Source organism: Nuphar pumila, chromosome 6 (genome assembly GCF_984573655.1).
Source record: "Nuphar pumila chromosome 6, dmNupPumi1.hap1.1, whole genome shotgun sequence".
NCBI classification, from domain to species: Eukaryota; Viridiplantae; Streptophyta; class Magnoliopsida; order Nymphaeales; family Nymphaeaceae; genus Nuphar; species Nuphar pumila.
The window spans coordinates 111,306,913-111,320,880 of NC_143254.1; the positions used below are offsets into that span (position 1 = coordinate 111,306,913).

Here is a 13,968-nt window from a genome sequence, read left to right on the forward strand (position 1 = left end):
ATTATAAAAGTAGAGATTCTCTACCGAAAACATGTTTTCTGCAATGACATCATCATTTTTTTCTCTACTCGTACCTCATCATTTTTTTCTCTACTCGTACCGAAAACATGTTTTCTGCAATGACTATTTCCAATCATTGACCACCTACTTTGGGATTTGATTCAGTTAGGAACTCAGATAAAATATACTAGAATAATATGCCCCTAGAATGCTTTGTCTGAATGTAGATGTTGTCCTCTATGGAGCAGGGCAGATGGTAAATATCAAAACAAAGACCTCCTCTTTCATACAAATTAATATAAAAATATGCCATATTAATATAACACATAATCATAATTGCTTACTGAAGCATGTATTTTTATTTGTTATAAATTACTGAAATTATGTTTAGTATTTTAATTGTTTGAATTTGATAAATACTTACTAGGTTGTCATAAGTCTATCTCCGTTTTATAAAGAATATAGGTTCATGTATGAAAAACCCTGTCCTGTAGTGGATATTGGACATGAGCGATATCAAAAAATCAAGATTTTCAAGATTTCGAGAAAACTTTAGGATTTTTATTTTTTAATCTTAAATTTTTAACTGTCTGAATTTTGTATAGGACTTTGTATATAATGTATGTTTGAATTGAATTATGCTCTAATTTATACTATGGTTCCTACAATATAACCTACTCGAGGTCTTAAACTGAAGTTTGAAAATGTTTCTGCTGTTTATTTTAAAAGAAAAGAAAATTTGTAATTTCTATATATTTTTCAAAGGTTAAAAATCTCAGAGCGTTACAAAATTGACTCTTGGATCATATTTTTTTGGCGAAAAATTGTTTTTTTATGAGTTAAAAAAAATTGATTCCTTCGTAGCTTTTGATTTTGGATCACAGAAAAACCTGTAAACAATCCAAAGGTCGATTCTTGCTAAACAAAACCTATAGATCACATCTATGGTGTTAGATGTGAGAAAAATACCAAAAAACTATAATTTTGAGGGGGTTCGAACGAGAAAGTGGGCAGAAAGTGCATTACTTTATTTGTGAATTGAACATAATAGGCCTACTTTTCTCATTATGCCCCATAGTTTGAAGTGTTTTATGATAGATCTAAACCGTCAGATGTGTTTAGCATGCTCGATTTAGTTGGAATCAACTCTTGGATCATGTTTTTTTTATGAAAAAATGTATTTTTATGAGTAAAAAAAAATTGATGCCTTCATGGCTATTGATTTTGGATCACCTGAAAAACCTCTATACAGGTCAGATTCCAGTGATCCAAAAGCCAGTTTTCACTAAACAAAACCTATAAATCACATCCATGGTGTAAGATTTAAGAAAAAAATACCAAAAAACTACAATTTTAGTTGGTATTTTTTCAAGTTCGATTGGGTGTGGGGGGACGGGTTTGGACTAGAGAACTGGGATTAGAGATCCTAAGATCTTTACTTCAAAAACCTTGGATCTCTAATCCTAGGTAATCAAACACACCCTTAATGAAGGAAATTGACGTCCCATGCTCCTTGTAAATAGTCATAATTCTAGTTTTAGCTTATTGGAACTTGTTTAATGGAAATTATTCTGTAGAATCTGCTGATGTTTTAGCCTTTTAAAGACTGTCCTTGCTTCTTTTTCCCTGAGAACAGAAAGCTTTTGTAATTCCCATTCAATAAGGTTTTCTGCAGGTTGAAACATTCATGGACAGTAAACAATTTGACAGTGACATCCTTGTTAAAGGCACCTAATTGTTGCACTGAGAAACAAGTCAAGTGAGACAGATTTAGCCGTGATTTGTAAGCATCTTTCTTTGAACATATCACATGGAGGATTATATTGGTGGAATCTTTTATATCAACTTTAGTCTGCAAGAATAAACAAGGAAAAAGAGAGCAACAATAAGAAAGGGGTTGATGTGAATGTTGGTCATTTTTCTGTCAAACGTGGCATTGGCCCTATATTTCTGCATAATATGATGTTTGGCTTAACATTTTGAGGGAGAATAGGTAATGATGACATGGCAGGTGGATCCCATCTGGCGGCTTAGTCAGCACCATACTGACTCATTTGTGGAGGTTTCTTTTCTTACAGGGTGGCAATGGGGCCCCACATAAGCATCGGTTGTGTGCATATGCCGCTGCAGGGAAGATGCTGAAAGGCCGCTTCTGTGGTATTTGGCCGCAAAGGTAATTGCTTCTGAAGTTTGCATGCTTTAGACTGCCAAGGCCTGTGAGGGTGTCCGGAATGTTCCCTGTAAGTTGATTGATGGACACATCAAGCCATTCTAAACTCTGCAACTGGCCCAAATTTGTAGGGATGGTGCCCTCAATATTGTTTCTTGAGATATCCAACCTTTGAAGATTGGCCAAGTTTGATATTGACCTGGGGATTGGACCAGTGATTCTGTTACTAGATAAATCCAGTACTCTTAAACTCAACCCTTCTATGAACTCCGGAATCGACCCCGAAATCCTGTTGACAGATAAATTTACAGACTCTAGAAAATTGCTGGTGTTGTTGGTGATGAATCCTGAAATGGATCCATATAGCTGGTTTGAACGCAGGTCAATTACACGTAGCTCACTTGGGAGGGTAACTCTTGAAATATCAGTTTCCAGCTTATTATTTGACAGTTTTGCCCTCTCTAGACTTGTCATTGAAGTGAAGAAGTCACCAATTTGGCTCGTGAGTGAGTTATCAGATAGATCTATGGAAGCCAGACTGGAAGCATTCGAAAAATGTGGGAGTGCCCCTTCTATTCTGCAACCTGCAAGGTGGACATCTCTCAACTCTCTGTTGGTGATCCAGTCTGGGACAGTACCCAGGTGGAGATTGTTATAGGAAAGGTCAATTGATAACAGAGAAGGGATGCCTTGGGCAAGGGAAGCTGGCAATGGTTCAGAGAACCCGTTTCTTGAGAGGTTAAGGTACCATAGATTTGGCAGTCTACTGATTGAATAAGGAATGGTTCCTGTAAGGAGATTGTGGCTGACAGAGAGAGTGACAATAGTTCTCAAATTGCCAATCTGGTTTGGGAGCTCACCTGTAAGGTGGTTGTTATTTAAGTTCAAGTTGAGAATGTTGGGCAGATTACAAATTGAACTTGGTATTCTCCCACTGAATTCATTGTCAGATAGGTCAATATATTTCAGATTCTTTAACTCTCCAAGAAAATCAGGAATATCCCCAGACAAAAGATTGGAGCTCAGGTCAAGAAACTGCAGGCCAGGGATGTTTCTCAATGTGGGTGGGATTCCACCTGTTAAGAAATTCTTCCCTAGATTTATCTGCAACAAATTCTTTAGGTTTCCCAAATCTGGAGGTACAGCCCCCGTCAATCGGTTACCACTGAGAGAGAGGGCCTTGAGCAAGGGCAGCTTACCTAAGCTTGGTGGGATGCTTCCTTCCAGCATGTTGTTTTCTAGGGAGAGTTGGATGAGGAATGACAACTTTGAAAGGCTTTCAGGGATTGGACCCATTATCTGTCCGAGTTCAGAGATCAACAGGACCTGCAAGAATTCAAGGTTACCCAAAGAAGAAGAGAGGATGCCCTTCATGGAGTTGGTGCTGTCTGAACTTGGGTGTCCTTGCAGTGTCAACCCAATCACCCTTCCTGTTCTTGCGTCACACTGGATTCCTTCCCATGCTCCACAGCAATCTTCACCAATCCATGAGGACAGAGTACCGGTTGTATCTCTCAAAATGCCTGATTTGAAGCTCAGAAGAGCAGCCCTATCTGAAGCAGAGCAGACAGGGGTAGTTGGCTCCGCTTCTGCTGAAACCGCAGGTGGGTCTTGAAGAAAATGGAAGCCAACAGCTAAAATGAAGGAAAAATGAAGAACCCATCTCTGATTTCTCATTTTGGAAGTGAAATCTTGTATGAGATGGTGGTTGGTACTCTCTCTCTCTCTCTCTCTCTCTCCTATTGGCTCAGGACACTTTCCTCACATGGGGAGAAAGGCATCACAGAAAGGGTGCAGAGAGGGGAGGGAAGGGAATTAAGGCAGAAAACTGGAAAAGGTTTGAAGTATGAAACAAGACCAAGGAGATTTATAGGATCTGTGGGATAGATGTGAATCTTTTGTTCCTTTCATTTATGCCATTTTTTGACTGTTGGGTCCTTTTAACTCCGTTCACATAGATATTCGTGCGTGAGATGGAGCCTCGCAGCGCACCTTTACCGTTGATCACGAGTATTTTGAACGTTGGGGCGCGGGGGATTCGAACTGCGCTCTGCAGCCACTCAGAGTGTTAAAGATATCAATGCTTGCATCAGTGACAGCCAGTAAACGAATAGAAGTACTGTCTATACTTTTTCATACACACGTGCAGTATGCCAAGTATGCCTGTTGTTTTGTTTTTTATGCTTCTTGGGGTTAATTACTTAGCAAAATTTTATGTCTCGCGCACTCAAGATAATTAACTGTCAACATTGTGGACTTGACTTCTTTATTTTACAGCATTCATGTCTTGATGAACAAATTCTGTTGTTTTAGAAGAATGACAAGGAAAAAAAATATATGAAGCATTTTGTAACTAACAAGATCATAGTTCCAAGCAATAACAAGGTTTTTCCTTCTATTCAAATCTAAATTTGAGGAAATAGTTCAGTTAGTTAAAGACTTGTACTTTCTGAAAATGTTGAATCATTGGAGGAAACATACTATCCTCTCTACCAAATGATAGTACTGCAGAAATGCATCGGGTATATCATTCTTTAGAGCAAAGGCTGCATATGGTGACTCTTTTAGATAGATTTTACGTTCTGAACGTGTCCATGGTTTGGTAAACGGGTGTCATGTGCCCTGTTGATTATACAACAACATCACGTTATATTTGTCTGTATTTCTTGTTGAATTTTGATGTAATAAGTTAGTTCTTCCATTAATTTGAGTTGTTAAAAAGGTACCAAGAATCACCACATGACATTTTTTTATTTGGTCGAAAGAACTCAAGGAGTGCTCAGTTTGGTTCTTTTGTCCTAAGATGTGCTAACGGTTCGATTTGATGCAAAAGATAATCCCTTTTCCCCTGGGACAGAATAATGCAGAGACCATAAGGCAGGGGCCCGTACTTGGTCCCATCGATGCCGACACCAAACCTAGGGGTGGCATTCGGGTCGGGTTGGCGGGTCGTGTCGGTGGATTGGCAGGTCAGCATACCTCAACACAAACCCGACCCGTTTATTCAACGGGTCGGCTGTGGCAAACAAACCATTTATTAAATGGGTAACCCGACACGACACGGTTAACCCATTTAATAAAATGGGTCAGGTCGGGTAAATGGGTTGGCAGGCGGGTTGGTGGGTGAGGTTCGGGTAACGGGTAAACAGGTTGGCGGGCGGGTTGAGTACGAGTAAACGGGTTGGCGGGCAGGTCGGGGTCGGGTTGGCGGGTCAGGTTCGGGTAAGCGGGTTGACCCACCCGCCTAGCCCGTTTATTAAACAAGTCAACCGGGTTGATGGGTTGGCATACCCCTAACACGAACCCGACCTGTTTAATAAACGGGTCAGGCAGGTCGACCCGTTTATGACACGAACCCGTTTAAGCCAAACCCGAACCCGGCTAATAAGCGGGTTGGCAGGTCGTGTCAGATTTTTCCACCCCAAACCAAACCCCATCAACGGGTGGCTCTGGCCCTGATTACCAACCATGTGAGGCACCGTCCATCTCCAAGATGGATGGAAGTAGGGGCTCAAGTGTGATCCATAAATGCATGACTTTTCCATCAAGCAGGGCTGATTACGTTTTCTGCACTTTAATTTCTTTTGTTTCTTCCAGATGACAAGGAACCTGCCTAAGAATGGGAGTCACTTAAAAGGGGCCCCTTCTTATATAGTAAATCCTGGGTTAGTGCCCTAGCGTCTAAAGAACACTCAACGGCAAACCACTAGTGTGAACCCAGTCAGAATCGATCTTGAGCAAGATGAGGTTCCACTGTCTTTTCAAATGCCAGCCTAAGCACTTTGGCAACCTAGACCAGGCTCTAAAGTCCAAACAAAGATCAATTATGAGGGAAGCGATCAACCAACTGGCCCATGCTGATGATCATCCCTGGTTCATGTTTTTTTTTAAAGGTAAGCTGGGGTTAGACAGACCCCTGTCAGTTATACAACGATACCATTGGGATTTGAACTTGCAACATCCCAACACAAGGTGACATGCACTAGCTGCTTCTACCCGCTTCAGGTTCATTTGGTTACTAAAATCGGAAGAGGCTACAAGAAGTATATGCTGGAGACGCTACAAGAAAAAAAAACTCTTTAAATGGTGCGCTAACAAAAGAGCATTTTTCATGGGTGCTATTTTTTTTAGCGCTAATGAAAAAGTGTGTTATTGAAGAATCTCTTTTTGGCAAGTGTGCCAGTAAAAAAAAGAAAATTTAACGCATATAAAAAGTGCTTCAATAAAAAAACATGCATTTCAAAAAAATATTTGCCTTTTTTTTTTCTCTCTCTCCACCAGTGTCCTCTCTAGCATCCTCTTCAACCACCACCGTGCTCCTCTCTCTTACATCCTCACCACCGTACTATCGCTAGTCACATCTCTCTCTTCACCACGTTTCTCTGATGGTATTCTCTTTAGCGTCCTCATCGAAGGCATAATAAATTTATTTTTTTTATGTATACTTTAAATTTTAGGGGTTTGAATTTTAATTCAAATTTTTATAATTTATATATGATAAGTTGATTTTTTTATGTATGATTTAGATTTTAAAAATTTTGTATTTTAATTGTTATCATTATAATTTATTAAGAAAATTCATGCTAAATCTAGTTTTTTTTATCATATATGCTTTTTAATTCATAATTTATTAAGTGAATGCATGCAAAAATCCATTTTTTTTAAAGTGAATCATATACTTAACCATGAAAAAGTTTAAGTGTACATTTAACAAGAGCCACCTCTAGGCATTTTTTTATAATTTTTCATAAATTCAACCCTAAAAATGCATTTTGCAAGATCCATTGGATAAGAATGATGTATTTTCAATAAAAATTTAATTTTTGAATGCTTGGATATTTGCAGTTAACATATTCTGGTGGCCCCTTGTAACAATATTAAAATGAACAATTACTTAGATGGCACTAACTTTTGGCACAATATCCAAAATAATAAAGCCGAAAATATGACACATCTAGCCACTTAACTTTTTTCATGATACTATTGTCCTCTTATCACGTAAAATCAGGACCCTTGGTCGAAACCACTTGGCTAGTGGTCCTGTCATGGCGCCTGTTTTTTCAGGCTAGAACTTATATGACCCTTAATTTTTTTCAATCAACTCAACAGAATTTTTCTGTTTAGAAACTTGGAAACTGATTTTAACCAAAAGCACTTGATTTTTTTTATGCAACAAAAGGGAAAAACCAAATAAATATAAAGAAAAGCCAGAATTGCCATATTTTCCAATTAGCAGTCAATCTCGGTATTGTGCTCAAAACTTAGTGCCATCTACTCTAAATCTTTACAGTATACTAAAAGCTTGGGTGTATTTTGATTATTTCCAAAAGTACAAGTCGGTATTGAAAATCTCTCAGGATTGGGGATGTGTCATGCAGCAAGCTGTCATGAAGGGCTTGTTGGTGAAGCATGCATGCTTGTGAAATAAAGTTGAGGCGCCTATTAGATTTGGAATTTTATATGTTGTAGAAGAGAATCTCATTTTTCGCATCCTACAATATTTTCCTGTGAAAAGATCAAGTGCAATATGATTGCACAAATATTTGTGCATTAAGCACCTTATCACCCTCCATCTTGAGGATAGGGCCTGTCACTTGTGGGGCCTAAGACCTCAGGTGATGCATAAATTTTGTGTTATGTGATTGCACCCAATATTCAAACTCCATTTTCTCAGACATCATGAATCCAAACACACCTTATTAGAAAAAGTCACCAGCTCCATCTCATAACCTGGCCATTGATCATGCATACATATTTGCATTTTATTCATCTTTATTTATGCATGATCCATTATAAATCACATTTAAAAAAAACTCATCTTTATCGTGGTTTTCGAGTATTTGCTTCGAAATCGAATTTTTGAGAAAAATCGTATTTTTCAATTCGGCCTTGCACTTTTCAGTATTTTTATTAGTTTTAGAATTTTCATAATTATAATTTAGTTAGAGTAAGACTTACTTAATTATTTTGAATTAGTTTTAGAAAAATAACTTTTTGAAAAACACGTTTAAAGAAAAGACCTTTTAAAAATTATTAAAAATTAGCGGACTCTTTTTAAAAATTAAGATTTTAAAATAATTAGGGATTATAAATAGAATTAAGAGGGCTGGAGAAGATGTTTTTCCAGCAGCCCCCTTTCCTCGATATTTTCTTCTCCTTTCTTCTTCTTCTTCATTCTTGGTTGATTTCTCCTCTTAAGCTATTTCTTCTTCTTCTTTATTTCATCCGTCTTTTAAACCCATTCTTCATCGACTTTTCTTACCTTCTTTGCTGGGAAAATGTGAATGCAGCTGGATTGACCACCTTCTCTTCTCAACCCTTCCATCAAACGTGATCTGTGACCGATCGTTTCTTTTTCTCTCTCTTTTCCACCATAGATTTAGGTTTTACATAGCATACGCAATGCATCACATATAGTTTCATAGATCATCGCATCAACTGCATATGTAATTTAGTTTATTTCATGGTTTGCATCTGCTAATAAACAAAAAGAAAAAAATATATGTCGAGTTGATAGATTAGCTGCGCTTTCTTTGGATGTCTGAGTTAAAATAGTTTAGTCGAAAGATTATTCAGCAATTAGTTATTTATTCAGCTTCAGTTTTTTTTATTTACTATTTGATACCAGCATCGTTTCTGTACAGTGGTTCTTTAGTTTTTTTTAGATGCAGCGTCTTTGGTTAAACTCGTTCAACATTTTATTTTTTTTGTCAACGTCATTGTTAATTTTCCATTCAACAACGTTCATTACTAGCCTTCATTCAACACATAGCATTGTTTTTTTTTTATTTGTTCTCTGCATACATCTTAAGTTTTTAAGTTTTCTTTTATCATTCGGTTCAAGCATGTAGCTTTTTAGAATTCCATGAATCAACGTCTTTTGCTATTTACCATTAGAGCAATGTGTTTATTTAGGTTAGCAATTAATTTTATACAGGTTAGATCCATAACGTTTTGATGCATTGACATTAGTTTGTGTTTTATAGCAATTGACGTTAACGGTAGTGATAGCTGCTTGTCTTTTTAATTAATAATTTTATTATTTTTTAGTGTATATAATATATGTTAATTAGGTTACTTAATTCGTAGATCTTGAATCACCGTAGCTTCTTAACATAGCTGCAGTACATTTTATTTTGTGTTCAACCGGTTTATTTTTTTTATATAGAGTTTTTTTTTTGTTTCTTTGTTTCTATTAGCCGGTAGTTACAAATAGTCGTAGTCTGATTGTTTAGTTTAGTTTTTTTTGGTAGAGTTATAAGTGTATTCACTAGCTATTAGTAGTTTATTGCTTTGGTATTTACATCATACGTGTTTTTCCCCAATAGTTAATTGTTATTAGTTGTCTTAGTTAATTTAGTTTTTGTTAGTGTTAATTCACGTAGTCTAGAATAATAATTGGATTAATTATTAACTGTTCATACATTTTACTTGCTTTGGTCTAAATAGATGATGCATATTTGTTCAACTTGGTAATGAGTATGCTTACTTTAATTACTAAAATGCAGGAAGGATTAATTCTTTAGATTTAATTTATGAAAAAGTTAGAAAAATTTTTTGTTTTTAAAGTTTTGTTTTACGGTTTTAGTATAATCTATCCTACTGAGACATTTTTTGTCTGACCCTATATGATTTAATATTTTTTAGGAAGTGAGTAAGACTTGCAAGCGAAGGCGGGAGGTTGCGATGGGGACTGTGCTTATTTTTCCTATACCTCCAAATATTTTGAGACTCTGATTATTTTTTTTAAATTTTAATTATAATTGAACAAATATAATTAATTAGAGACAATTGTGGACTTTGCTTACTATATGCATACTTTAATTTATTTCTTTTGTTTCACAATTATCTGGTTATGAATGGTTACGAAAAGTCACACGCTGAATTTTAAACCTGATGAGTTTTTTCACTGCTATTTGTTAAGCGTTTAAAAATATTAAATTTTTTTTTATCATTTTTCGAGTTTTAAAAATTGGGGTGTTACATTATCTGCCTCATTAAGAACCATATCTTTCATGTCATTCGTGCTTTGAATATGTGACCTGTTGCTTGTTGGGGTGATGTGGCCTTGTTTTGCCATATAAAACATGGGACCACTTAGAGTCTGTCTCCTATATTACTAAGAAAACCCCAAATAGAGTCCTCCTATGTTACCAAAGAAACCTCACTTAGGGTGGTTCCAAGGTACGAATTTCTAGAGAGGTCTTTCGAAGGTTCTTGTTTACAAAGGTGAAGGTTTGCTTATTCAGATTGCAACAAGGGAGAATAAATAAGGTGATGCAAATTTCAGTTTTGACTTGTAGGGTCAAGGTAATCTATATTGGTTGCATATTACTATATTTCTTCTTGTTCTTGAGAGCCTTGTAATATCGCATACTTGCCGGTTTCAATAAAGATTTCTCTCATACTCTCTCCGTGGATGTAAACGGTTTTGTTGAACCATGTAAATTCAATGTCTTGTGTGTTTGATTACTTTATTGTTCTTTCATTGCATCATGTGTTTACATGGTTCTCATACTCTAAAACTGGTATCAAACCAAGACCCGGTCTTAGAGTTATTCACGATGGCAATGAAAGGATCAAGCATGAAGTACGAGATTAACAAGTTTAATGAGAAGATGAGCTTTGAATTGTAGAAATATAGAGTGAAGTAAGACCCGATCTTAAGGCTTGTTCACAATGGCAATGAAAGGATTAAGCATGAAATACAAGATTGAAAAGTTTAATCAGAAGATGAACTTTGGGTTACGACAATATAGAGTGAAAGATCTTTGACCCAACAAAGGCTGGTTAAAGCCCTCTATGAAAAAAGTAAGAAACCCAAGGATATGTCTAATGATGATTGAGATGACATATGTGAAAGAGCAGTTAATGTTATTCGGCTTAATCTTGCATATGATGTTTTCTATAATGTCATGAATATAGACTCTATCCCCGACATATGGTTGAAATTAGAGAGCTTATACATGATAAAATCATTGACTATTAAGTTTTATTTGAAAAAATAAATATATGCTCTTTAGATGACGGAGGGCTCGAATTTGTAGGATCACTTGGATATCTTCAATAGGATCTTGACTAAGTTGTTGAGTCTTAAAATAAAGATTGAAGAAGAAGATCAAGTTTTGTTACTTTTGACCTTTCTTCTTTCATCCTATGATCACCTAGTGACCACTCTTTTATTTGGAAAGGAGACTTTTGAGTTGGATGAGGTTATTGTGGCTCTTTTATTGAATGAGATAAGAAAAAAGCTTGGCATCGATCGACCTCAAAGAGAAGAGCGTCTGGCAGGAAGTGATTTTGCTCAAGAAAGAGGTATATCGAAGTCACGAGTTTCTAAAAATAAGAACCGTTAAGTCGAGAGGAAAGAGCATGCTTACTTGCTATTATTGCAACAAAGAGGGACACTTGAAGAGGGATTGCTGGAAGCACAAAGAGGACATCAAGAAGAAAGATAAAAAGGGCAACAACTCAGAATAGGCATGTATGGCAGTCAATATAAGTAAAGGTGATGATACATAACTACTTTCAATTTCTGCAATTATGAATCAATTCTCATACCATTGGATTTTAGATTCTGAATGCTTATACCATATATGCCCACATAGAGATTGGTTGGATACTTATCAAGATTATGATGCTGAATATGTTTTTATGGGTAATGATGATGTGTGTAAGATCACAAGAATATGAACAGTAAAAATCAAAATGTCTAATAGAGTGATAAAAACCTTAACTGATGTGAGATATGTGTTTGAGCTTAAAAAATATTCAATATCTTTTGATGCTTTAGATGTAAGTGGTTGCAGGTTTGCAACAATTGATAAAATTCTTAAGGTAACTAAAAGAGCTTTGATAGTTATGAAAGGCTACTTGACAAGGAACTTACACAGGTTGATAGGGAACACAATTTTAGGTGAAACAATAAAACTTCATAAAAGAAACTTGTTGAATGATGTTAAGTCATGCAAACTAGATTTCTTCAAATATTGTGCATTGAGAAAGCAATGTAAGGTAGCTTTCAAAACTGCAAAGTATACAAGCCCTGGCATCTTAGACTATGTGCATACAAATATACGGGGGTCTGCATCGGTTAAATCTAATGGTGGAGATGCATATTTCATTACCTTTGTATATGATTACACAAGAAAATTTTGGGTCTACTTCATAAAGAATAAAATAGAGACATTCTTGAAATTCAAGCAGTAGAAGACAGAGGTAGAGACATAAACAAGAAAAATGATAAAATACTTGAGGTCATATAATGGAGGAGAGTGTAAGTCTAATGAATTTACCATACCAGAGACACCTCAATAGAATGGTTTGGCAAAAAGGATGAACACGACTCTTATGAAAATGGCTCACAGTATGAGATTGAATGCAGGATTGGAGAAAATCTTCTGAGTAGAGGCAATTAATATAGATTTTTTTTATTATCAATAAGTCACCATATAAAAGAATTGATTGCAAGGCTTTAGAGAAGATATGGACTGGTAAACTAGTTGATTATTCTATTTTGAAACTCTTTGAATGTTTTGCTTATGTTCATGTGCATAGTGGACAACGTTCCAAATTAGATGTTAAGTCTAAACTATGCATCTTTCTCATATATGAGAAGAGGATGAAGGGGTACAAGTTATGAGATCCTAATTCTCATAAAGGTCGTCATAAGTAGGGATGTTGTGTTTGATGATGAGTATATAGTAAAAGCAAATAAGAAGATTTACATGCAATTGAAAGATTATAAAAAGAAACTGGCAATTGAGGTGAAGGTGGATGAGATTGATCCACCTACAAAGGAAGATGTGATTTTTCTTTTCAATAAGCTCCTACCATGATTCAAGAGTAAGAACAACCATATATCTTGGCAAGAAACAAAGAAAGAAGGACTCATAAAACTTTAGTAAGGTATGCTTTTAAAGATGTGGTTTTTTTTGCTTTAACGATTGATGTAGATGATTCATCATGCTATAAAGATGCTATCAACTCAAATGATAACAATAAGCAGATGTTGGCTATAATAGAAGATGTGGAGTTGGACTTGTTAAAGGTTCGTACGAAGGACGATGATGAGTTGGACTTGGTAAAGGTTCACACGATGGATAGTGTAATTGATATGTTGACTAAGCTGCTTACAGGTGATAAATTGAGGCATTGCATGAACTTTGTTAATGTTTTAGGTTAGAAGCATGAGCCTTAAGGAGAGGGGGCATTGAAGGCGAGAGAATTTTTTTGGCATAGGTGATAGCAAGCCAAACCCAAGGTAGAGATTGTTGGAATGATGTGGTTTTGTCTTGCCAGATAAGACATGAGACCACTTAGAGTCCATCTCCTGTATTACTAAGGAAACCTCAAATAGAGTCCTCTTATGCTACCAAGGAAACCTCATTGAGGGTTTCTCTCTTTGTTTTGGAAACTTAGTGTGAAACCTCTATATAAAGAGGTATAGAGGGTGGTTCCAAGGTGTGAATTTTAAGAGAGGTTCTTTAAGGATTTTTGTTCACAAGGGTGAATGATCGTTTTTTCAGATTGCAACAAGGGAGAAGAAATAAGGTGGTGTATATTTTGGTTTCTACTTGTGGGGTCGAGGTAATCCGTATTGGCTGCATATTTGTGTATTTCTTCTTGTTCTTGAGAGCCCTGTAATATCACATACGTGTCAGTTTCAATAAAGATTTCTCTTATACTCTTATCGTAGACATAGGCGGTTTTGCCGAATCACGTAAATCTGATATTTTGTGTGCTCGATTACTTTCTTGTTCTTTCATTACATTGTGTGTTTGCATGCTTTCTGTGCC

At 36.2% G+C, this 13,968-nt stretch overlaps 1 protein-coding gene across 1 annotated transcript; it reads right to left on the reverse strand.

Annotated features, from left to right (window-relative positions):
- Window positions 1-1,690: 1,690 nt before the first annotated feature.
- On the reverse strand, window positions 1,691-4,004 carry LOC149835721 (uncharacterized). Its single transcript, XM_090010637.1, has one exon. The coding sequence runs from the start codon at window positions 3,845-3,847 to the stop codon at window positions 2,051-2,053; it is 1,797 nt and encodes a 598-aa protein (XP_089866763.1). The 5' UTR covers window positions 3,848-4,004; the 3' UTR covers window positions 1,691-2,050.
- Window positions 4,005-13,968: the final 9,964 nt, after the last annotated feature.